General features: G+C 41.1%; 5 protein-coding genes and 1 long non-coding RNA gene across 7 annotated transcripts; 4 read left to right on the top strand and 2 right to left on the bottom strand.

Annotated features, from left to right (window-relative positions):
- Positions 1-246: 246 nt before the first annotated feature.
- Positions 247-6,070, bottom strand: LOC124194609 (breast cancer type 2 susceptibility protein homolog). Its single transcript, XM_046588868.1, has 10 exons — positions 5,557-6,070; positions 3,060-5,493; positions 2,686-2,972; positions 2,385-2,624; positions 2,139-2,316; positions 1,831-2,075; positions 1,530-1,763; positions 1,320-1,461; positions 1,083-1,260; positions 247-1,015 (listed from the first exon to the last, which is right to left on the bottom strand). The coding sequence occupies exons 1-10, from the start codon at positions 5,857-5,859 to the stop codon at positions 646-648; spliced, it is 4,611 nt and encodes a 1,536-aa protein (XP_046444824.1). The 5' UTR covers positions 5,860-6,070; the 3' UTR covers positions 247-645.
- Positions 6,071-6,112: 42 nt separating this feature from the next.
- LOC124194606 lies at positions 6,113-9,210 on the top strand. 2 transcript variants are annotated; one of them, XM_046588864.1, is made up of 7 exons: positions 6,113-6,467; positions 6,671-6,999; positions 7,114-7,236; positions 7,305-7,639; positions 7,695-7,809; positions 7,874-8,086; positions 8,146-9,210. In XM_046588864.1, the coding sequence occupies exons 1-7, from the start codon at positions 6,436-6,438 to the stop codon at positions 8,817-8,819; spliced, it is 1,821 nt and encodes a 606-aa protein (XP_046444820.1). In that variant the 5' UTR covers positions 6,113-6,435; the 3' UTR covers positions 8,820-9,210. The 2 variants fall into 2 exon arrangements, with proteins under 2 accessions (XP_046444820.1, XP_046444821.1); XM_046588865.1 differs by having other exon boundaries at positions 6,204-6,467; positions 7,305-7,621.
- Positions 9,211-9,435: 225 nt separating this feature from the next.
- LOC124194603 (piwi-like protein Ago3) lies at positions 9,436-13,600 on the top strand. Its single transcript, XM_046588862.1, has 13 exons — positions 9,436-9,793; positions 9,857-9,994; positions 10,051-10,422; positions 10,488-10,686; positions 10,765-10,964; positions 11,028-11,141; positions 11,196-11,432; positions 11,490-11,683; positions 11,745-12,109; positions 12,179-12,586; positions 12,664-12,855; positions 12,927-13,166; positions 13,239-13,600. Exons 1-13 carry the CDS (start codon positions 9,705-9,707, stop codon positions 13,323-13,325), a joined length of 2,835 nt encoding a protein of 944 aa, XP_046444818.1. The 5' UTR covers positions 9,436-9,704; the 3' UTR covers positions 13,326-13,600.
- Positions 13,505-13,995, bottom strand: LOC124194608. The gene is made up of 2 exons (XR_006874992.1): positions 13,857-13,995; positions 13,505-13,780 (listed from the first exon to the last, which is right to left on the bottom strand). It is a non-coding gene; the product is annotated as an uncharacterized LOC124194608 (long non-coding RNA).
- On the top strand, positions 13,818-17,405 carry LOC124194604. The gene is made up of 5 exons (XM_046588863.1): positions 13,818-14,262; positions 14,338-15,229; positions 15,299-16,302; positions 16,368-16,831; positions 16,940-17,405. The coding sequence occupies exons 1-5, from the start codon at positions 14,227-14,229 to the stop codon at positions 17,322-17,324; spliced, it is 2,781 nt and encodes a 926-aa protein (XP_046444819.1). The 5' UTR covers positions 13,818-14,226; the 3' UTR covers positions 17,325-17,405.
- A 224-nt stretch (positions 17,406-17,629) lies between these two features.
- Positions 17,630-18,683, top strand: LOC124194607 (glutathione S-transferase 1-1-like). Its single transcript, XM_046588866.1, has 3 exons — positions 17,630-18,011; positions 18,109-18,276; positions 18,371-18,683. Exons 1-3 carry the CDS (start codon positions 17,664-17,666, stop codon positions 18,527-18,529), a joined length of 675 nt encoding a protein of 224 aa, XP_046444822.1. The 5' UTR covers positions 17,630-17,663; the 3' UTR covers positions 18,530-18,683.
- Positions 18,684-25,284: the final 6,601 nt, after the last annotated feature.

Here is a 25,284-nt window from a genome sequence, read left to right as displayed (position 1 = left end):
TCTAATTTAATGAGATATTTCCCTCTTGGAATGTTGGAAGTAGTACTTACCGGTTTCTGATGGGATGGATGGACTGCTCGATTAATGTGATACGTAATCGGAGAAACGGATTTTTTGACTGAAACTTATTTTTCTCAGTCGTAGCTTGGAATTTATACCATAAAAGCATCCTGTTCGTGATAACGGCATTCGTCTAGACTGGGGAAATACACCGTGCACGTACATAACGTCTTGTTATAACTTGAATTATCGCAAATCCTTTTATTGAAGTACAAACTTGTATACTTTTATCGCCTTTACCAGATGAACCTGGGTTTTCTTAATCTTTGTACAGCCGCACGCATATTTGTGAAACTCGCCTAGATAAACCTTCAAAAGGTTAAATCATTTAACACGTCAAGGTTAAAAGAGAAAATGCAAAACGCCAAATTAGAAAACATACATCTGTGTTGATAGAATATAGTCTAGGTGAGAAACTGATTGCACATATTATAACTGAAACAAGTGAAAGATAAATTAACAGACCAGAATGGGTACAAAAACTAGCCCAAAATCAAACAATTCGTGGCTTCTTTGTTGACTCAACTTCACACACATCCATAATTAAGGACTTACAATTTCCCTAACACAACAAACTTACAAAAGTTACACAGCAGGTGGTTTTCTGGCAGGAGGTTTGAATTTTTGGCGAACAAGTGGCGAAGCACATCCGTTCCAAGGGGACAAGGCCGGAGGATTCGGGTATTTTTCCAAAAGTCGCGCGCGGTTTATCACAACATTTGATGACGTAGGTGTCTCATTCTTTTTCCCATCGCCAAAGTATTCGACACCAGTAGGAGTAAACATTCCACCTCTCCTAGAAACTTCAGTCCCATATTTTGGAGTGGCCGACTGAGGAGTGGCGCTTCCCAAAAGTGTGCCCACCTGCCCTTCAGCTTCAGCCACGCAGGCGGCTGGGTCCTTAACTGATTGCTTGAGATCATTAAGCGCAGCATCTAAATGTTTCAGCGCTGGTCTGTTGGAAAACAGAAACCCAAAATGATTAAGCTGGAACATAACATCTTATCTAATCGTGGACAAACCTAGAGCTGACCAATGTGCCTTCATGAATGAAAGCGAATTGCATTTTGGATGCGGTCCTACACGCCATGGCTCTCCACTGCAAATTTGAGAAGGCCAAGAACGCTCCAACAACAATAATATCAGCCAAAGCGTAATCCTCTAGACTCGCCCAGCATTTGACACCAAAATAAGTGTTGCCTTTAAAAAAATAACAATGATTTATGAAATCAAAATAATATTTCACACAAAAAAGTTACCATCGGATAATATTGCTGTATGAAACGGCCTTTGTTGAAGGCCAACGAAAACCACTAAGCCAACAATATCCAATTCATTGAACATGGGCTTGAATCCAGGTTGGTTTGCCGTGGAAAAAGTTATCACACTTCGGTCGAGACCCTGAAGTATAGTGAAAAGTAAAACATGATAAATACGTACGTCGAGGCTAAAAATGTATAAATATTTACAGGAGTGAGGTTAGATTGTTTCATTTCCTTCCACATAGTGTTCTTCATCGCATTTAGTTGCAATTCTCCAAATCGTAGTCCAGCAGCATTGACGTTGTACAAATGATATGCTCGTCCCTCTTTTAAGTTATACTGCAATTCTTCGTTGGGTCGCCAAATTGAAATAATTGCGGAGTTCAAATGAGTAGCACGACAATCAACTAAGCGTAACTTGAGCATTGGTACTCCTTCAATCTGTGAATACATCAAAACAGAATCAGAAAAAAATTCCTCGTGGGTAAGGTAATCTAAGAAGCCGTACCGATTTCATGCTCATCTGCATACGCTTTTGGGCTTCGGCAAGAATCCGGGATCGTTTTTCTTCATCTGTTAAGTTGATTTCTTTATTGCGATGACGATTTCCATCGGCTCGTATTCTCTTTCTCTCTTGCTCGTCTTCCTCTCGCTCAATGTCCTCCACGACCTTTTCCATCATTCGCTCAAATCGCATGGCTGCACTCTCAGTTATCCTTCTATACTGACGCTCGCCACGGAAAATCGTTTTCCCTAGAATGCAGAGCATTTCAATTAATAACACAAACAAGGATATATTACTTTTTTGGAGATTACCATCTGCTGCCTTCTCCATGTACATCATGGGGTACACTCTGATGACGTTCACCCGAATATGAGATACGACACCTCCTTCTGGCAGAATTGAGGCTAATGAGATAGGAAACGGCAACGGTTTGGAATGAAATCCCAATTTGGAATCCCAACGTGCGCGCCGAGTGGAGTTTGCCGATATCTATATAGAAGATAGTAAAGGATGAAAGAGTTTTACTCACGAAACAAATGTGCTGACGTATACTGTACCTTTAGATAGGTATCAGAACCCTTTTCTAACGGGGCAGACGGACCCGGTGACACCAGCTCAGCACAAGAGATTACTAGTTTAAGACCAGCGAATATTTTGTTCTTTTCGATCAGTTGCTGCATGGCCGTGTCGCAGTGGGCTTCTATGCTGTACCATCCGTCCGTCAGTTCTAAAATGGTCGGACCGGGAGATCGAATTTCAGCAACACATAAAATCATAGTCTTAGCTGCAGTGTCGTCCTACAAAAAACCAAATTCATTTACACAATTTCAACAAGCAAAATACGCATAATTTTCCCACCTGTTCGATAATGCGCCTCAGTGCAGATCTTTCGCAGCGGTCAATCTCCTTGTCATAGCGATATTTAAGTTGTTCAAGTACGTTTCTCATTGTCAGGCACGTACGCGCAAAGAGGGATGGCATTCTCAGCTCCATTGATGCTAGCTTCCAAACGATCCAGCGGTAATGGTTGCGTATCCAATCATAACTGATTAAAGTTGGATCGACGTTTTCAGAAGCAAGTAGACTAGCTCCAATTTCTTCGCAGCCAATTGTATTTTCGTCACTGAATATGACCAGGAATTCACCTGCAATGAAGTGTGTGAACACCAAAAATTATTATAAATTAAGATCATTTGAATTCCTAATCAAATTTGTCTTTTATCTTAGCTTACCAAGTTGAACGCCTTTTGAATTTTGCAGGCAATCTTCAATGGGGAAATGATCCCACGCACAAAAATGGAACGATGAAGCGTTCGAAGCTTGAACTTGGCACACTGCAGTAAGCATTCCATGGTCCTCTAATAATTTATATGGAGCTAAGATTTCGGGTAATGAGGAATTGTCAATCAGCTCTTTCCATGTTTTTCTACAAGTCCCGTCTTTTTTTAGTTGATAGAGATATCCGGCTTTAGGTGAAGTTTTTTTGCCTTTGGATCGTTTGCGCTGGATTACTGCATTTTGTTCTTCGCGTACTTTTCTCCTCAAAGCTCTTATTTTTGCTGACACTGTGGAAGATTCAAACGCCGACGGTGTTCCTGGGGTGGCCATTTGGGTAAGTTGTGATCGAGGACTGTCGTTAAAATTTTTTCGCTTCTTCGCTTTTTTCGTTTTACCAATTGTCGGTGAAGATACCCAGTAATCCTTGTCGTCTTCCTCTTCCATTTTCCTCTTCTTATCAGCATTTTCGTCTTTCACTGGAAAAGGTGAGGGGCTGCTGTTGTGGTTGTTGTTTACTGCCTGTCCAGTTTCAACAATTTTCGGGATTTCTTCGATTACAAGGGGTTCTTCGAAATTTTTCCGAGCCCGGGATAAAGCCAACTCTGATACTTTCACTTCTTTCCCGCTAGCCAAATTGAATCCAACAGTGAGGGGAACCTGAACGGGGTTGCAATCGGTAGTTTCCAATCCATGAGAAGCTGGTTCAGGCACAGGCGTTACTCTCCTAGGCGCTTTAAAGGAGGAAGTTTTGGCACGAATCCTGGAATCTCCTGACCTAGATAAATTTTGTTTCGGGACGGCGGCATATTTCTCACTTGTCTTTGTAATTCCACCGTGTTCATCTTCTGTGTTTTTTTCGCAAACATCTTCTAGCAGAGCTTGACCTCGAGCAATTGCTTCCTTTGAAACAACGCTTTTTTTGACGTTGGCCCTGCTACAACTAGCTGTTGCAGGAAATTCAGTAGGATCTACATTAGCGTCTTCAAATTCAGAGAAAAGTGATTTGGCTTGGGCGATAGCCGTTTCCGAGATGGCAACTTTTTTACCACCAGCAGTACTGAAACCAACCGTTTCGGGGTATGCGGAGGTAATTGATGATGGATTTGATAACGGGTCTCCACTTACTTCGGCAAACATTGTTTGTCCTTTAGTCATTGCTTCATCCGAAATATGAATGGGCTTTCCTTTGGCTGAGCTAAAACCTACTGCCTTTGGTATATCAGAGTTCTGAGGCAGCATATTGTCACAGTTCCAATCATTTTCTGCCATCCTTTTCTCTCTTGAATTATTGATTTTTGTGTTACTTCGGGTTACTTGATGTTTCGTAATGGTCAAGTCCTCTTCATCAATTTCTTCGAATTTAGCTCTTGCTATGATCATAGCTTTTTCTGATATGGAGAATTTTTTACCACCGGCAGTACTAAATCCAACTGTTTCTTGATATTTGAGAACGTCTGATGATGGAGCTTCATTGACTTCGGCCAACATGGCTCGACCCTTAGACATAGCTTCGTCAGAAACATGAACGGGCTTGCCTTTAGCGGTGCTGAAGCCTGCAGTTTTCAGATGGTCCAAATTCTGGATGGGCGTATTTTCTGAATTCCAATTTTTTTCGGGGAGCTGTTTCGTAATTAAAATGTTGGACTCTTTTGGAATAGACGGATTGGTTTTTGAACCAATTTCTTCTTTGTCAATTTCTTCAAGTCTAGCTCTTGCTTGAATCATGGCTTTTTCAGAAATGGCTACTTTCTTACCAGCGGCAGTACTGAAACCAACACTTTCAAATGCATTTCGTGAGGCTATAATTTCACAGCGTTTTTGGTCATCATTGGAAGATGTTGAGTAGTCAGCCTCACCTTGGTTTCTTGAAAAGGGTAAATCCTTGGTCTCATCAAGGTTCAAACTAATTTGCTTCAGACATTCGTCGTCAGTTGCGAATTTGGTAGGGAGAGAGTCAATAACATGAACTTCTTTTTGTTGAAACGCGACAGCCGGTAGAGTATGACTTGAACGATCAAGGAGAACGTTAACCACAGGTTCACTTGAAAAATCAAGACTTTTTTTCATCTCTTGTAAATTGCTTTGTGGTGAATCTAGGTATGTGACTGATTGATTCTCTGTTTTTATCCCAGATGTCTGTTTGTTCAACTGTTTAGTTGAAAACATTGGTTGGGTTTTACTATGAATATTTACGTAAACTGGTTGGGGATAAATAAATTTTAAAGCAGGTCTTTTCAAAAGCCTGAACAAATCTTCTGTGTTTGAATTATGTTGAAATGTTTTCTCACACTTTTTTTGATTAGATGCCTTTCCAGAAGGAAGCATTTCTTTCATCATGCCTAAGTTTGGATTATTTTCATTTTGAAATAAATGGCGGGGCTGTAAGGGCTGAAAACAAACAAAGACAGCTACTTATAACAAAAATATAAAACAACTTGCTGAAAACAATACCTTTGCTTTGGTGTCAAAACTCTTCTGTTCATCAATTCTTGTGAATCCAGGAAGAGACACTTGTGTTTGAGTAGGAGTTTCCATGTTGGCTGACCAAGAAACATTAAGCTCTGGATCGATACCTAAACTTCGAATCAGTGAAGGAGTGCCTTCACATTCAGAGTCTGGTGCATTTAAATCTGGAGTAATTGCATGAAGAATTGGACTCCACGAACAAGGTTTGGGGTTCACAGGAGTGCGAAAAACGTTAGTTACATCACGACCTGGTCGATCTGGTGTAGCTTCGTGATTATTTCGATTCATTTTTCATAAAAAGCTTGTCCCACAATCAGTGGTTCATTTCAAGTCCCATACTACATCAAGATAAGTATTCAGTTTATTCACCAACAATTAGTTATAGGCAGAAATTTGATATCTTTTCGTCTTTTCGATGTAACACAACGTAGAATTCAGAAAAAAGAGCAGACAGCAGAGCCAATTTTGCAATTTCAAACTCGTCTGGACATGGAGGGGTGTTGTTTGCCAGATCAACATTATATATCAATCAAATTTTAAAGTTCAACAAATTTTAAAACTGTTTCATCATTGAAGATTGCCTTTTATTTTCGTATTGAAAATAATAATTTTTAAAAATTATATTTGAATATGAAAAAATTAAAATCTAGCGTGAATTTCGAATTTCTCAGAGTTCCCACTCAAGAGGGCGGTTGTTTATTGTGGCGTAATCTTCGAGATGTCCCAGAGGCTCAAATAAAAACGAAAAACACACGTGTTGAAAGTTTATCTGAAGTCTAAATTAAATCCCTTCAGGTTTTCAGATAGTTTTTGCCTATTCAAAGATTATTACTTTGCGACTACATTTTTATTTCATGAGATTTCATGCAGTACAACGGTTCAACGAGTTCCGTCAGGTTAGTCTTACTACTATTTAAGAGTTCTTTGCTTACGATTTCCATAGTAATCCCCGTTGTCAGTTGCAAACTATTTCCAGAAATCATTCTCTGCATTAACATTTTTATCTTATTTGAATGATGCAGCTGTGACCCTTGAGAATTAGTCAATATTTTCCTGTAATTAGCTATGATTGTTCAATAAACGTTTGGTGTTCTTGCAGGGCTGCCCAGAAGAGTCTTATCTCTGAAGACATTCTCTGGATTTCACAGTCACACAACCTGACTAGCACTGGAGTTATTCAACATTCAGAAATGTCTCTATCCAGTGAACACAAGCTTGAACTTGAAACTCATCATTCAAGTACCATATTTTGTGATATGATGTCACCTGATGAATGGAAGAGTTCCCTTCCTATGGTTCTCCAACAAAATGATGCTTCAGGGGTTCCTTCACCAACATCTCCATCAAATTCAATTGAAAACCTTGTTTTGGAACTTGAAAACAGTAATCAGGATATTGACATGGGAAGTCCCTTTACACAATGCTCTGGTAAATTTTACAATAGACATTCTAAAACTTATTGGTTTCTCAAATTCTATGTTCTTTACTGTGTATTTTAAAAGTTTCACACAATTAAGTCATTGCAATTTTCTTGAATTTTAGATAGTCTGCTGCTAAAAGTGCCTTTTTCTGATAAATATGAAGAAGAAGAACTAGTGTGCAATATGGATACTGAGGATGTAAATGACATGCTTTTTGGTATGTTGGGAACTGAAAAGGAGATTGGTGAGTCATGCAACACAAATCTATCAGTTCAGTATTCTTTATTTCATCAGAAACTTCTATTTCCAAAGACTCTGATACAGGGAAGCTGCCATCTTCGACTGAAAAGCAGAGCCCTGTTTTAGTAGCAGATGCGGTACACACAAATAAAGGAATCGAAAATAGGTTGACATCCCCCGATCCCCTTTCCATTGGGCTGTTCGCTGAAGATTCTCTGACTGATGCAATGATTCCTCAACCAATTGTAGAGGCACCTACAACTACTCCTGATTCACAACCGGAAGCGACAGAAGATGTACCAAAACCCCCAAACGATAGGGAGCATTCTTCTCTTCCGTGCTTGACTAGCCTATTAGCGGAAGTTATCCATTGCAATAGCCGAGACGATGTCAGCATACTACAAAAAGTAAAGAATTGCATCACAGAAAAAATCATTTTATTCTCATTATTCGTATAATCAGGCTACTTCAACAATATCGACGTTACGTCAACAGGCGTGCGATTTGATGTCAACTTATTCCCAGCTGAAGTTTCAAAACGATGAATTAATGCAACAGCAAAATCTGTTGCAGTCCGGTATGTTTTCATAAGCCAAGATCTTGAAGGATCGTTCCTTTGTAATGTAGTGTTTCTTATCTAGAACAATCTTTGTGTGACTCGGATGCAACTATATCCAAAGGTTGTCCTTTGACTATTGAAGTTCTGATCCCTTTTGGTGGTGCAAAAAAGGCCTTTGGTTCAGCACCCCTTTACCATCATATTCCTATAGAAGACGGCCAAATACCAATCACATCCGGAGAAGAGTGTCCAACTGAGGAAAACGTCATGGATGAGCCTTACGAAGAACAATATGGTTCGTAATATATTAAGAATCTCTGTGGTATATAAAATTACATTCGAATTCTTTCCTAGATGCTCCTATGGTTGTTAATCCTACTTCAAAAAGTAATCCCTGCCAAACTAAGAAACTTTGCTGCGAGTTGGGTTGCATTTGTTCCAGTTTGCAGAATGCCGGAAAGCTTCCCGTGGAACATTGCAAAAATCCTGACTGCATGCTGGAACCCAATTGCACCCGATCTGGAGATCCATCGCATACTCCCAAAACCGTCTTCTCTATATTAAAGGACGAAAAATTCAAACCCACCGTCGTAGAGAATAGTCTTGAGTCGAATCCAAACGCGGAAGTAGTTTCAGTAAGAAATATTTCCAAAACCGCAAAAGTGCCAGTATCTCGTTCCAGAAAATCTGTGACCAAAAAGAAATCAGCGCCAGTGAAAAGGACACGTAGCACAACTGGAAAGCCAAAAGAGAATGAAGTGATTCTACTTGATGCTCCCAAAATTGATCCAAAGGATATAAAAATTGACCCCAAGCATCAAAAATTGCTGAGAGAGTGTGAAGTGCGCCTGACAAGAATAGACCCTATGACACTTCACCAATTGGTTAACGGTTCGTCTGATGTTAAGCTTTACAGTAAATGTTTTGTCCACGTCAAGAAGCTTCAACCGGAAAAAAATCAGACAGTTTACTGTATGGTTCACAGATTGAATGGTTGTATTTGTCTTGGATCCACCACCAACGATTGATCATTTTTTTAGCAACACCCGAAATTTGTCCATTTTAAGGAGATATTTGGCACTATGATCCCACCTAGAGATAGTTTTTTGTTTGTTTGTTTTTTTTTTGCCATTTTTCCATTAAAAATATCGTGATTCTCCGTTAGAATGTTATAATGAAGGCAAAGGTTTAGTTTTCCCCTTAAAAATCCGACGTCACATTTAAGAGCTCGCATGTCATGTCAGTGAGTACCTACATAATTTTTTACGTGTTTTATATGCCGTTTGAGCTGGTTGTAAACAGCCTAAAATAGTAGACGTCTTCATTAACTTCCCGTTTTTGATAATCCAGTTGCTTTCTCGCGGGTATTTAAGATGTTAAGCCGTTCAGTAATACAAATTTTGCAAGTGCATTTTTAAATCTGTCGTCTGAAGTGTCTTATGAGCAAACTGCAGAGCAGTAAAAACTGCAGAAAGTAAAAATTCATTATTTGATCATCTCTAAATTCAGCAAAATTTAATAAACAATAATTAAAATTAAAAATGAAAGAAAATAAACATAGTGCAATTAATTTCATTCTTTAAAAAAGCAAATTGGTAACTGCGCCGATGAATTCACATAATACCAAAACGGCAACCTCATAGTTTCCGAGAAAAAATTTCTTTTGTCCAGAAATCAAATAAACACCCGTCTGCGTGAACGTCGCAGTCGCACGTGTGAGACACACGTTTAAGTCGAAGCAATTTATTTCGACAATCTTTGTCAATCAGTCGAAGTCGTCATTCATAATCAGATCACTTTTTACCACATTTCAGACCTTGATTCCTACATACGTATTTTATTCATTCGTCGTTTGTACTTGCTTCACTTATGGAATCCTTTTAAAATTAAGTTAACGAAGCATTTGGATAAAAATGTCTGAACAAGGTAGTATAGGAAGAGGAAGAATCGCAGCTGGAGGTCGTGGAGCTCAGCTATTGGCAGCATTGGAAGCAAATAGAAGGTAAAGGCTGTTACAAGAATACACAAAGTTTAAGTGTGGCTACAAATAGTTATCATTTTTAAGGCCTGGGCAGCCTTCTGTTCCAGTTGAACCTCCAGCAGATCCAACTCTGCCGTCAGCAGCAGCAGCACTTTCTGATGTCTCTGCTGCAAAAGCTCCAGTTGGAAGGGGATCGGCAATGGTTCAACTCTTAGCAAGAAGGTATTTTCCTTTTTATGTTCATTTTCATTGCATTATTAATTTTTTTTTTTTACTAGACGTGTTATGGGTTCTTCTGCTTCACCAGAAGTTGGTGCCTCTGCTTCGTCTGTTCAATCCCCCACTCAATCATCTTCCATAGTATCCCCTTCGATTTCAAACCCTTCCTCTCCATCAGTAATTTCACAGATTTCTGTTGAATCAGCAACCCAAGTAACCACCATAGTGGGGAATCTTAATCCAGTTGGTAGAGGAATCGTTGCCAGAATGAGGAGTTTGGAAGTGAGTTCTACAACTGTGAAAGAAGCAGTAAAATCTGTGGCACAAGAAAGGCCAAAGATGCAGCCCAAATCAGAAGAAGTGTATCCAAAGCCTATTTTGACGCACCAGGAAAACGCACCAATTGTCAAGAAAGGAGAAATGGGTAATAGGTACGTTTCTGCATAAAAATATCCCATTGTCCAATTTTCTTAGTCATTAAATGTTTTTAATCCAGGATTGATGTCGTTGCTAATTATGTTCGGGTGAACATAGATCCTGGCAAGGGAATCTATGAATATGAAGTCTCATTTTTCCCATTGTGCGACTCGAAAGAAGTGCGTTTTCAATTGTTGAACCAACATCGAGAGACGTTAGGCCCAGCCAAAACATTTGATGGTGTTACTTTGTACCTGCCATATCAATTTGAGAACACTGTAAGATATGATAGTTCAGTAGTTAACAATTTTTAAAATTTTTTTACTGAAAATAATAAAATATATTGTGTTTAATAGGTTACATCATTTCAAAGTATGCATCCGGCAACAAACGAACCCGTTGAGGTTAAATTGACGTTGAGACAGAAAAGGCGTGCTGCGGACAGCATCCATTTCTACAATGTTCTTATCAGGAAGATTGCTCGCATATTGGGCATGGTTCAGATAAACCGAAACTATTTTAATCCGAGTTCGCCAATTTTTATGCCTGCTGAAAAGTAAATTTGGCTTATGGTAACTTCTTAATTGAAGATAAGTATATTAATGTTTTTCATTTTTAGACTGGAGGTCTGGCCTGGCTATGTAACTGCCATCAACGAATTTGAAGATGGACTAATGTTGTGCTGCGATGTTTCATTCCGAGTACTGCGCACAACTACTGTTCGCGATGAGCTGTAAGAATAGGTTTACTATTAATCTCGCAATATGTTAAATGCCTTGTTTTGCAGCGTGGAAATGAGTAAGAAAGGCGGATATTTCCATCAGACGGCTCAAGATGTTCTCATTGGACTCTCGGTGCTTACGCGTTACAATAACAAAATGTACCGCATCGATGAGATCCTTTTCGATAAAAATCCTTCATCGATTTTTGACTGTCAGGGCGAACCAATGTCATATGTAGACTACTACAAGAAGCAGTATAACATTGATATTCAAGACAAGGGCCAACCAATGCTGCTAAATAGGTGAGTTTTCATAAATCTTACATGTCAAACAACAATTAAATTGAAATTTTAATTTAGATTGAAGAAAAAGATGCAAGGGAAAGAAGACGAAACTGTTCTTGTGTGTCTGGTGCCTGAGTTGTGCTTCCTAACGGGACTGGATGACCGTCTAAGAAGTAATTTTACGATTATGAGATCTCTTGCGACTCACACTAAAGTCGCGCCAATGGCTAGAGTAAAGGCACTGACCGACTACATCCAATCCGTTAACAGTAAGTTATAAAACTGTTTTAATGTTTTCGTTTGCGTTCCTTAATTGTGTTACTGTTGCAGACAATGAGAGAGCTAAAAGTGTTCTCTCGGAATGGGGCCTTTCTTTAGCTCCTATGCCGCTATCCCTTGAGGGCCGAGTGATCGAACCAGAAAAGATTTTTCTGAGTAAATCTAATTTCACTACTAATCCCCAATGTGACTGGTCCCGTAATCTGGGCAACGACATATTAGTCGCGGTCAAAATTGAAACATGGATTTTGGTGTACACGGATCGAAATCTGAATAATGCTAATGATTTTAGCAAGACTTTAATGGAAGTTGGATCGAAGATGGGTATTCGCATAAAACCACCTAAAATGGTGGGCTTACCCAATGACCGCACAGATACGTACGTTAATCGTATCAGGGATGAAATCAATTCTTCGGTAATATAGCATTCATAATCACTACCTTGGATAAATCATAATTTTCAAATTTTCTTTACCTTCTTCCAGCTTCAGTTGGTGGTTGCTATTTTTCCTACTTCGCGAGATGATCGTTACGCTGCCGTCAAAACTCTATGCACTGCTCAATATGCCATTCCATCTCAAATGATGAACAGCAAAACGATCTCAAATCCGTCCAAGCTTCGATCTATTGTTCAGAAAATCGCTCTTCAGATAAACTGCAAAATGGGAGGTGAACTTTGGGCTGTTAGCATTCCCACCAAGACTTTGATGGTCTGTGGAGTGGACGTTTACCATGACCCGACGAAACGTGGACAGTCTGTGGTAGGTTTCGTTGCTTCAGTGAACCCCGGACTGACACGATGGTTCAGCCGTGCCAAATATCAAGGACCTGGAGTTGAGTTGGTTGACACATTGAAGATTTGTTTCCTCGAGTCGTTGAAAAAGTATTATGAGGTACGTGACGACATCAATAATTTGGTTTTTAGTTTATTCTTGCTTTTTAGTAGTTGATGCAAATGTTGTCATTTTAGCTCAATCAAGATTACCCAAAACAAATTGTTTTGTTTCGTGACGGGGTTGGAGATGGACAGCTGCAATTTGCTGCCGCACATGAGGCCGCGCAGTTTTTGTCAGCATTCCAAGCATTGTCTCCTCCATTTGAACCAAAGTTTACTATGGTGGTGGTGCAAAAGAGGATCAATACTCGCTTGTTTCATAACTCGGTGAGTTTTTTTGTTTTGTTGTTTTGCTTTCTAGTTCTTACTGAATTGGTTTATTTTTTCTTTTCTTATAGAGAGGTGCAATAAACAATCCTCCACCAGGGACTGTTGTCGACCACACAGTGACCCGTCGAGATTGGTGGGATTTTTTCCTCGTTTCGCAATTTGTCACCCAGGGCACAGTTTCGCCCACTCATTTTATTGTCGTGCACGATGGCGGAATGAAGCCGGATAATTTGCAAAAGTTGGCCTACAAAATGACTCACATGTATTACAATTGGCCGGGTACTATTCGCGTTCCAGCTCCTTGTCAGGTAATCTAAAAAGAAAAATTGTCATTGTTCTATTACTTCGTAATCAATTACAAACTTTTTTTCTTTTTGCAGTACGCTCACAAATTGGCCTATTTGGTTGGCGAGAGCATTCGCAAGGAACCACAACTAGAATTGTCCAATCGTCTCTACTTTCTGTAAAAAACAGAAGTCTTCAGTTTTGGATCTGGTGAAATACCAATTTTTTCTTAAAGAAGATATGAAACACCGTATTAGGTGGTTGCTTTTCAACTCAGGAATATTGATTTCTTATGTTTGCTTTTTTAATTCCACTTTTGAGTCACGTTCGTGATATAATCTCATATAACAAGGAAGAGGTGTTCGTTTCATCTCAAGTGATATTTTTTTTCCAGCGTACTTAAAAAAAACGCTCTGTACATCTAATCAAGTAAATAAACTTATCTTTTTCAAACCTATTTTTCTAATACATTTATCTTAAGGTTTTATAGACCTGAAGAGGCCTTAAAATTTAAATTTTTCACTAGTTTGTGTCTTTAGTTTTTCTTGATTGGCTGATTCTGTTTTGAAAAGCCGCTTTTCATCGTTTTGAGGCTGGATATAGGAAGAGGGATGGGCGAATTCCAAATTGGCTTGTCCTTGGAATCAAACAAAGGAAAAACGGTCTTACTAAATGTATTCTGCTGGTAGTGGTCGTGGCGGCTGGTCTTTTACATGGGTTTATGCGTCAGCACATTGCATCACAGATTACCTCTGCCAGGTGGCGGGGGTGGAAAATGCCTAGGGCTTGTGCTATTTTAAGAACTTCGGCACTGTCGTCTTACTTTGAAGCTTTCTCCACGTGTTGAAGAATATTTTCGAAAGTGCTGAGCCCACGAAAGTGCTGAGCCCACCTCGTCTGACTATTGGGTTTATGTGTTTAACTATTGTGTAACTAGCAGATAAGCTATCTGTACTTATCCAGATATTCTGCCTTCAGTCATCTCTCTCCTGCTTATCTGTCATTTGTGAGTTTCAATTGCATGAAGTGCAACGAGATTCTAGACAACAACGCATTTGGACACGCCTAAGAACAGACAAGAATATGGCAACTACTAAGGATAAAACATCTCGAGTTAAGGTATTATGCATTTGTCGTTGTGTAGGTTATTTTTGTTGTTTAACTCAAAGTGTATGTTCTCTTTATTTCAATTAGGTCAGCAGACGACTCAACGAGTCTGAACAAGAACACATACGTCATACTTTTCTGTCAGCTGGAGGCGCCCCACGTGCAGCGGCTTTGAGTCCGGCTTTACAAACCCCAGACAAACCCAGTAAATTGACACCGATTCACAACGAGTGTTTCTATAACCATGGCAGCGACTTAGTTGAAGCCCTCAAATCTCATCTGAATGACCTAACAGATCCAGAGGAAATTAATTGGCAAGACCCAATCGGCCTGAGTTCGTTGCACTTGCTTTGTGGGTTTAATGGATCAAATCACTTTATAGAAGCTCTCAAACTGATGCTGGAACATGGAGCAAACTTAAAAGCCGTCGATTTAAGGGGATACACGCCTTTCCACTACATGTGCTTTAATGCCATGATTTCTACAGAATTGCAACTACAAGGATTAGAAGAATTGTTGCGCTCTGGGGCCGACATCAACGCCAAAGAATATCGAGTGCGAGCCTCTCCACTTCACCTGTTGTGTAATTACAACACCAACAAGAAGTTGGATTCCATTCTGTCTTTTTTCGTCCTTCGTCGGGCCAGTCTCCATGCAAAAACGATAGAAAACCGAACCGCATTGCATTGTTTGTGTCGGACCCATCACGATGAGCATCTTCTCGGAGCTGTTGCGGTTTTGGTACGACACGGAGCCGATGCCAACATTCGTGACGACAAGAACATCACGGCTCTTCACGAAGTCTGCCTCTTTTACCAACGCCCTAATTTGGGTGACGTCATCGATCAATTGCTGAGTGCCAAAGCTACTTGCATCAATTACGGGGCTATGCACAAGAGGACAGCACTTCATTTGATTGCTCTTCATTATCATGAAGACAATCTACCCGAATTGGTCGATTCCATGATTGGACGACACGGTAATTTATTTTTTGATAAATCCTGTCTGTATTTATAGTCACAGTTAATTTTTTTTCCCCTCCTTACAGGTGCTGATCCCAATCAGAGTGACGAAAAATACCGGACGCCTCTACATTATTTCCTTCAGTACAACCGTTCTAGTCGCTGGACTGAAGCCGTCGAAGTGTTGATCCGTCGCGATGGAGATTTAGAGAGTCACGACATCAAATTGGGTCGGACTGCTCTATTACACGCGTGTTTGAACTTCTACCAGGTGGCGGAACTACCAAAGGTCATCGATTTACTGGTGAAACACAAGGCCAACGTCAACGTATTGGACAAATGCAATCGTAGCGTATTGCATTATTTGACTTCCGCCTTGGCGGTCGATTTGGACGTGGGTCGTTGCGTTGAGTTGATTCTGCCACACCTCAAACAACAAACGGTCGATGCAGTTTCAACGGAAGGCACTACGGCGCTGACGCAAGCCGCTAGAATTGGATGTCACGCCACACTCCGCCAATTGATCCCAATGGCTAACAAGAACGTCACGGATTCCTTTGGCAAAAATGTCTTGGAATATCTGAAAGAATTTGGTGAAAGGAAAGTTCGAGCCCTTTGTTCCTGCTGTCAATCCGTCGGGCCTCCAGAATTGGCGCCAGCTCTAGTAAAAAATCTGATGAAAAAAGAACGCATCCGCCTACGTCAGCCGGAAAAGTTTGGTCTAGTCGAATTAGAACGCTATTTGCTGGACGTGAGTCCTTACGTCACCTTTCTCTACGAGGATCAACTGTACAAGTCAGCAACGCCCAAATGGATGGAGTTTCTAGACTTTTGGAACCATTCGGAGCAGTTGAGTTTGAGTGATACCGTACGAGTCCAGCGATTCATTCGTGATATGACTCATCCATGTAAATTGCCTCCTTTAATCCCGGCACGCCGCAACAAGTGCGGATGGTGTGACGCCATTGGCAGCGTTCACGGCTACGTGAAAGCTCTGACAGAGAAGGCCGGCCAGATGGATTGCCGTTTCCGCCCATCATCCGTCATATCTTACGGTTCCATCGCCGAAGGCTCCAAACTATTCGCACCGGTAATAATGAACTTGGTAGTAGTAATCGCTAATCATATTTGATCGTGTTCTTCATTTTTCTATAGGATTCTTTTCATTTCGCCATTGTCATGGCCGACTGGTACGAAGATCCTTCACATCCGCAGACGATCCGTTATAATGGCGACGCTGTTCTCGTTGATCAATTCATGTCGAAGCAGAAACTCCCTGTCATTTCCTCCAACAAAATAAGTCAGTACTACCACGCGTTGCTGGAGACGGCCGCCAGCTGGATTCAGCGCTTCGAGATCCTTGAACACTGGATGTCCAGCTTTGACGAAATCAATACGACTCTTTATTTGGTCCATCGGCCTAAAAACAACCAACCACCTCTGCGTTTAGCTATCACACTATCTTTGGTTGTTGAGCGTGCCGCCGGTGTGGCCCTCGTGCGGAGTCAATTGCCTACTTGGTGTCGGGTGGCCGAGAGAGGCGAGAATTTGGAATACTTGGCTGCTAAACCCGGAATGGACGGTTGGCGAGCTATTTATCCGGCCCTGGAACGAGATAGGTAATCTAAACTTTCCTCAAGTATTCAAAGGCCAAAATGGATGCCTATTGCGGATGAATTAGCAATTTTCAAATTCAAATGAATTATCGTTTTTTTGACATTCTGCAGCATCAGGCATTCCGGTTCAACCGTGCTGCAAGTCTTCCAGTTGATCAAACTCCTTGTAGCCGCCAATAACAGCACGGAAGAGGGCCAAGTCCTGAAACGGGATCCCACCTCTTTCGCCCTTAAGAATTGCCTGCTGCTCTACATGGAATTGAATCCGCCGCCGTGGAACACTGTCGACATCATCGTGCACAGTCAGGGCGTCATCGACGTTCTCCTGGACAAGCACGACTTTTCGATGAGTTTCTTTGACGGCAAAGAGAAGATCACTGTCGATCAGATGCCACTTTTCTCGCCCATACCTTACGACGTCAAGAAGCGGCTCATGTTGATCAAAGTGCAGCTGACGTGGTTACTCAACGCAAGACATCATTCATTCACTATCTAATTATAGATATGACTCGAGTTGTACGTGTTATGCATTGCCTGTTGGGCCATGAAATACAATTTAAGTTTTTGGGGTTTCAAATAAGGTAATATACGTAAGGCAATTCTAATGGCTTATCGGTAGCAGAATACGGCAACAACGAACTTTAGTTTGAGATCGACAGGTGTCAGCTCTTCACAAATAAAATCATGGGTGACGTCTGTCTGCCGAGTCAGAGTGACGGACGGTAAAGCCTATCTCTGATGTGATAAAGGAAAAGCCAACCTCAGCGACTCTCCTATGATAACGTTGATTTAATAAGATATTCATCTCCTTTCGACAATTCAGTTTTCTGCCAGAATGCCGATCGATTTGTACTACATTTCTCTGAGTCCTCCTTGTAGGGCTGTCATGATGACGGCTTATTTGGCCGGAGTGGACCTCAATCTGAAGCTGCTCAACCTGATGAACCGCGACCAGTTGAAACCGGAATTCCTGAAGATCAATCCTCAGCACAACGTCCCTACCATCGTCGACGACGGATTTTGTTTGAACGAGAGCCAGGCCATTTCGGCTTATCTGATTAACCGATACGGTGGCCAGAAGGGGCAGCATCTCTATCCGGAAGATGCCCAGCAACGAGCAGTCATCGATCAGCTTCTCAATTTCGATGCGTCCGTCCTCTTCGTCAACATGAGGAATTTATACGTACGTAAAACAGTCGCCTGCCCTTATTATTATTGTTTTTGTCTGCCCGAAAAGGGGATCCTCGCATTGATGTCACGAGCAATGGTTATATATGCAGCTTCCTGTGGTGATGGGTGGAGCTAAGCAGCTGGATCCGGCAGCTTTGGAGAAATATCACGACGGAATTGGATTCCTTGACACTGTGATAGGCGATCGAGCTTACGCAGCTGGCCAGCATTTGACGATTGCGGATCTGGCGCTCGTGGCCTCCATTTCTTCCTACGATGTGAGTTGTTGTTTCTGAGCTTGTCTTAGACATGTCTGACTCACCATACAACTGCGGAGAGACTGAGAGTATTTATTATGTCATTTGTTGACAGGCCATCGACAGCCGGATCTTGGACAAATATCCTAACGTCCAGAAGTGGTTCAAACGCTGCCAAAACGAGATCCCTCACTACGAGGAACTCAACGGTGCCGGAGCGAAAATTCACGGCCAGTTCATTCAAAAGAGCCTCAAAAAGATGGAAGAAGCTTGAAATTATGTTGACAAAACCTACGGAGAAATTGGAGCTGCATCAGGCCTTGTGCGCCGGTTATTTGATATCCAGCGAGCAAACTGATACTGATTATACAAGATATGGTGTGTCTTCTATAAATTACAATTTTAAAAATAAAAACAGGAGCGAATGACGTCATTCGCCTATTGATCTAGAGATAAGAAACAACTAGTCCTACTTAGCCTTACAACAGACTGAAGAAATTTCCATTGGAATAACTCTAGATTTAAATTTTACAACAATCGATCCGGGTTCTTTCTGCGTCACGTAGCTCAAATGTAATCCCGTTTGAATTTGTGTCGAACGATTTTGTCGATACCTTCGCGTGACGACGACATGAGTTTTATAACGATATCTCAAGATAACGAAATACCGGACTTGTGTCCATTTGTTTTGACCCGCTTCGCACATAACCAAATAGAAAAACAGGTAGGCTATAGATAGTTAAAAAAAACAAGCGGGAATGACATTTGACATTAAGAGAAGTGACAGAATGCAAATTTGGCCATAAATTTAGACTAGATCCCCCCAGTCTGATTACACGCTCCATTTTGGTGGCTTTCTAAAAGCGCATATGCAACAATTATACGACTCGCAGTTCTTTAAGGGCGCAAACGTCAAAACCTGACGGACATTCCAGTTATGGATTAGAGAATGGAATGTAAATATAGCCACGTAGGAACAACAAAAAAAAACGAACCCAAATAATTCAACTAACAACGTATACAGTTCATAAATTTAGTGGCAACCTTTTTTTAAAAAAATGACTCCTCGTATACTATAAAAACGTAAATAATGGACGTCCCTATTCGAAAACAATATCCTTCTCATTGTGTACGTTTTCTTACAGAAAACCGGACCGAGACAAATATCGGATGATTGATGACAGGCGGTTGTGTCCGACGATAGTGTGTCCGTTGGTTTTTACATGGCCGGTCGGTCAGAGGAGAGGGCCAAACTACAAATAAAGGCACAATTGACAGGTCAATGGGCGTAAATGTAAAAGGACGTAAATCAAAAAAATATTATTCACGAATATCTCGAGACAAAAAAGAAAAAAGTTTCGCAAGAAAGTTAGCCATGTAAAGCGACAGGGTTGCGGAATGGCCCCGGTTGAATAATGCCCTCATTTGAATAATAATATGTAAAAATCATAAATCATTCCCCTTAAAGATGTGGTGTTCTCTGTCCGCCGTGAATAATACGCTGATAAACCAAAAACCTGCCAGACGATTCCACAGATTTCAAACGACTCTGTAGAGCGATAAAACATATCACGGCCGAGTAAAACAATAGTCAACAACACACGAAAAAAGAGAGAGAAGACCAGCAATATCATGCATGTAAGTCCCTTTCTGAATTGGCGGTCAAGTGGCATGCAGCCCCCAAAATGGCTATAGAGGTATTGTGAGTGGTGATGTCGTACCAGCGCGAGTCGCTGTTTACTATGCGGATTCCAAGATTTCTCCAATAACCACACCACAAAGTGTTGGCACGGTAGCGCTATTCATAAATTTCGGATTTTCGGCTATCGATTCTGAGTATAGCCAACAAAAAGTTGTTTTCCCAGCTCGAGTTCTTTCATTTATTTGTGTCACTCTCTCCACGACAAACGGCCCAGCGCATTTAATAAAACTTGCAGAGATGCTGCCAGTTGCCTGGAAGCAATCACAGTTGCAATCAATATCGACTCCCGTCTCCTTGACGACGATATACATTTATAAGTTGAGCTACTAATACCTGACGACTGAAAAGTCCCAACAGGGAAATTGATGGCAACTTATTGTGAAAAATGCCGAGTCGCTCTATAACTTTTTTAGACGATTTCCCGCTGTATAGTACTTTTTGACAAAAAACGAATCGAAATACAAGTTTGTAAAGTGCCTCGGTTTCCTAGGAAATTCGTCTTTCTGTCCAGTATTTACAACACGAAAAATGGCAACCGGCAATCACTTTCAGTTTTTGTTCACGAATGATTTATACGACAGCCGTGAAAATACGTTTTGTCGATATATTTGCCAGTATAGATTCCTCCTGCAGGCGTCGTTTGAACGTGAAAAAAGAATATTTGCCGATTGCTTTCGCATCGACTCAAGCAGACAACGGCAGATGGCTTATTTGCAGTTGTTCTCTATTTCCAAGAGGATTCTGGACTAGATCTAAAAGTAATTATCTGCGGATTTCGTGCAAATTTATACTTTATCTTGTCTCTTCGGTTGGGGGGGCTCAGTCGTAACTTGAAGAAGTAAACCATTTCATCCTAAAATAATTCCGATCCGTTCAGCGGATGTCGAGCGCGGGTGAGAAAACCGCTTTAATCGGTTTGGATTTAGGGGAGGGGGGGGGGTCGATTTTTAATTCTATCGATATCTTATTCATCATGGCCAATTAAAAGATTAGTGTCGTCTGCTTGAGTTGTGCTTACAAGTTTCGAAAAAGAGTCGAAGTTTGATACTACAAAGAAAACGTATTATGTTTTGGAAACATAATACGTGGCCGCACGAAAAATAGGAAAACAATAAAATGTGGTCGTCGTTAACTCTGGTGGCATCTCTTTAGAGAATCGCTTAATGCACACGAACACTGTTTGGCAGGGTAATAAAACTAGGAAAACAAATTTATGGAATGATTAAGGGAGCTGAAATAGAATAGTTAATCCTGTTCCAAATTTGTGAATGTTATAGTGCCTGATTATTAGAATTTATCATGTAAGCTCCCTGTTGATGCATGGCAGTTTGTTTGTAGCCTACTATATGTAACCTTTTCATTTGTGCAATTTTTAGGTCTGAGCCAGCCATCATAACTTCAAGATATGCAAGTTTTGCTTATGCTGGACATCAGCAGCAACAATCTCAGTCTCATCATCGCTTGGGTAATGATTTTCGTTACAGACTACTTTTATTCCTGCATCCTGCTATAGATATATTTGAATGATGCATGACTTGCATTACATGCAGTGTTTTTCATGAAAACCTTACATTCTCATATTTGTTAACAATTAGGCTTTATCCACTGTCTCAATTTCAATGATTCCTTATGGTGTTTCTGTCAATGTTTTTCGTAGTTTATTTTTGATTTTTGATTTAGATATGCAGCATCCTGTTTTATTGGAGAAACTACCGATGTCTGTCGAGTTACGAATCTCTTCTTCCCCTTGTCCTCGTGTACACCCATGTGTGTGTGGGTGTATTCACGAGGGACACCCTTTTTCCGAACCCGTCTGGTGGATTCAACTCTTCAGCAGAAGGAGCACTTGTGGGATGTCTGGCCGTATTTCCCAGGCTTAAAGGTAGGACCAAATCGATCTCTATTCTTCCTTTTTGACTCTTTGGTGGCGTTGATTATGAATCGTTACAGAGTACGATTATTCCAGGCATTTTTGATTGGGATTGTTTTCTCTTGCGGTTTTTTGTTTACTGGGAAAGTGTTCTTGCATATCTCATTTGTAACAACGACTGTAGATCAGGCTTGTTTGTTTTGTACCTCACAACTTTGTCTGTGAACTTGTGAAAAATGCCGAGTCGCTCTAACTTTTTTAGACGATTTTCCTCTGTATAGCACTTTCTCGCAAAAAGGAATCGAAAAACAAGTTTGTAAAGTGCGTTGGTCCCTAGGAAATTCGTCTTTCCGTCCACTATACAATTCAAAAAACGGCAACCGGCAATCACTTTTGGTTCACGAATGATTTATACGACAGCCGTGATATGTTTTACGTTTTGTCGATATTTGCCAGCCACCACAGATTTTTCTTGCAGACGCCATTTGAACGGGGGGAAAAAAAGAATATTTGCCGATTAGTTTCGTTTCGACACCAAACAACGGCAGATAGCTTTGTACTTGTTATTGTATGCTGGCGGTTTAGCTCTCACTTTGTGGCAGCACTCTTTTTCTTCTTTCAGTTGTTGGCTGTTTTTTTTCTATCGCCCAGCCAGAGAAGCACTTTGTCTCTGTCAACGCGAACTGTTATAGGATATCCATTTCCGTTGCGTGATGCGGGCCTATAGAATCACGCATCGGCAAACTTTTGTTTCTCTTGTTTCTTAGTGCTGGAGGGGGGAACCGCGGGTCGTCTGAACTGTTGCAAGGATTACTTGATGTCGTGCTCCGTTCACACTCTATCGCTGGGGCTTTTCTATGCAGTTCACGTCTAATCCGACTTTGCTCCCTTTGTATGTGTGTGTAGTACATGCATGTGATTTTTCACAATTTCTTAAACAGTCTGTTCTCCGTGAAATGCATGTAATAGCCGGATGACTATTTGGCCATTTCAACTTTGCTGTTAGAAAGATTGCCCTTTTGATATGATGGTAGAGTCCCAGCCAGTATTATATTCTCCGCTTGCCAAAATAACCGAATCATTTTCCAGCCGTTGATCCGCACGGAAGCCGATCACGCCGAGGCTACTGACGCCAGTCGTCTATGGCCTTATTCCTCTGCTGCCTCTTTTCTTTATGGATCGCATCTCATTCGATGTGGAGAGAGAACCATCGAAATTCATTCAGCTTCTCTTCCCCACCAATAATTGACGAGTGCAGTAGTATTATTACTGCGACTGTGGGCGCAGCAACGCACAAAGTGAATTCCCAGCTTCTCTTTATATTCTCATCCAGCAACAGCAGTTATTCAGTCTGGATCGAGTTTCAATTATTCATCGTTCTCTTCCAGTCTGTCGGTCTGGTTCCATCGTTTCTTCTTTTCCTCTCTCCGTGTACATGCAACTTTCGATCTCGTATGTGTGTCGTCAGACTGGCTGGATGGTTGGAATCCCTTTCGATATTACATTGAGCCTTTTGTGAAGAAGCAGCTCCCAGTCCATTCCACCGTGATGATTTCAGATGACATTATACAGTTGCTACAAAACATTTTGGCTCGAGTTCAGGCCCCTTTGAAAAAGTCGCGTGGGTGGCGTCATGGGCTGCCTCCATAGAGTCTCACTCGTTCGGCTTTTTATTTCCTTCCACTCCCCACTCTCGTATCATTTCCAATATCGTGATGAGGAAGTTTGCCGAAATGCCAACGATTTCAGCTCTCATGCCAGTTGTGCTGTATACAAACACAGCACAGACAAACAGACAGAGTCTACTATATGCCCGTTTAAGATGGAGAGAGCGACTGACTGAAAACGACCACCACTTTCCGGGAGCTTTACACTTTCCCGTTCAACTCCTCGCGCCCAACTTTTGCAAGAAGAAGAAGAAGAGCTCCCGGGCACTCAACAAGTCGTGTAAATGAAGACAAAGTGCTCCTCCTATAGTGTTAAAGTGTGTGTAGAGAAAAGAAAAAACGGGGCGCAGGCAAATGGACTCTGCTCTTTTGTGTTCCTCACGATCAAAACCCGTTAGGATTTGGGCTGGCCGACTGCCAGCAGCTGTCAAATCTTACAATGTGCAAAAGCGCCATCAACCTTTTTGTTTTTGTTTTTCGTTTTTGGGCTGGGCGGCGAATTCTCACGTTCGGTCTGTCGTTGAGAATCTGCAAATGTGCATCAGCTTTGATCGCATCTCTCAGACTCGGATCGTATTTTTGCCCCGTGGCGGATGATGAAACGGCCGTCCGTTCAATCTTCCATACTGTTTGCTGCCGTCCATACGTTGGCGGAATCTAATGGATTCATTAGAGCTAATTGATGGGCTGGCTGTCGTCGACATCCTCGAGTTTTCGCCATTTCTTCCCTTGTGCTCGTGATGATGGTATCAAACGTAATTGCTCCCAGACGCGATAATTATTACGCAAGAGAAGTGACCCAACGCAAAGCACCACCAATTATAACCGTGAAACAGAGACAACAGTATATTTTTTTCCACAACCTCATTGAATGGTTTTAATAGTTCATATATATATATATATATTTTGTAGATTTAGAAACATTTTTTTAAAATTTTTCATCGATTTTTTTTTATTCATTCATCTTTAAATAAAATTTCTTGTATTTATTATTTTTTTTTGGGAGGGGGGGGGGTTGACGGGAGTAGGATTGTGTTGTCGACATACGTCCATACAATATAAATATACTAGTAACTTGTGCCAGGTGTAAGCTAACAGAACGGAAACACGTGGATTCGTGTTTTTAGTATTTGGTATTTTGTATACAGAGTGATTGATATATTTTTAAAACTTGAGCTTCATCTCATTCTCTATGAATCAGAAATAGGGGAAGAGGAGGGCTAGTTGGAAGGGTAACTTTTTGTGAATTTATTTGGACTTTTACTTTTCCCGTCGTTCCAAATTACTTCGAAAATAAACCTACAACTTATCCTAGCCTAATCTTTTGCCGATTTTCACGGCTTCGCCGTGCTGATCCTGAAATTGAATTTCACGGCTCCGCCGTGATGATTCCGAACGTGAATTTCACGGCTTCGCCGTGATGATATCGAATGTGAATTCACGGCTTCGCCGTGATGGTTGTTTGGGAGCTACTACACTTGGTAACCTAACCTAACCTAACCTAACCTAACCTAATCTAACCTAACCTAACCTAACCTAACCTAACCTAACCTAACCTAACCTAACCTAACCTAACCTAACCTAACCTAACCTAACCTAACCTAACCTAACCTAACCTAACCTAACCTAACCTAACCTAACCTAATCTAACCTAATCTTACATAACCTAACCAAAGTTAGTGGCAGTTATTTGTTTTTATTTACAGACTGGTCAATGTTGCAACTTTGGGCGCGGGCTCCGCTATTTAGCCGCGAGGATACCTCCAGCACTCCTCTCGCCAGGGCCTCCC

The sequence above is a fragment of the Daphnia pulex genome, chromosome 5 (genome assembly GCF_021134715.1).
Source record: "Daphnia pulex isolate KAP4 chromosome 5, ASM2113471v1".
Taxonomy (NCBI): domain Eukaryota; kingdom Metazoa; phylum Arthropoda; class Branchiopoda; order Diplostraca; family Daphniidae; genus Daphnia; species Daphnia pulex.
The sequence above is the reverse complement of the archived record's forward strand: the minus strand, read 5'-3'. Positions and strand labels throughout refer to the sequence as shown.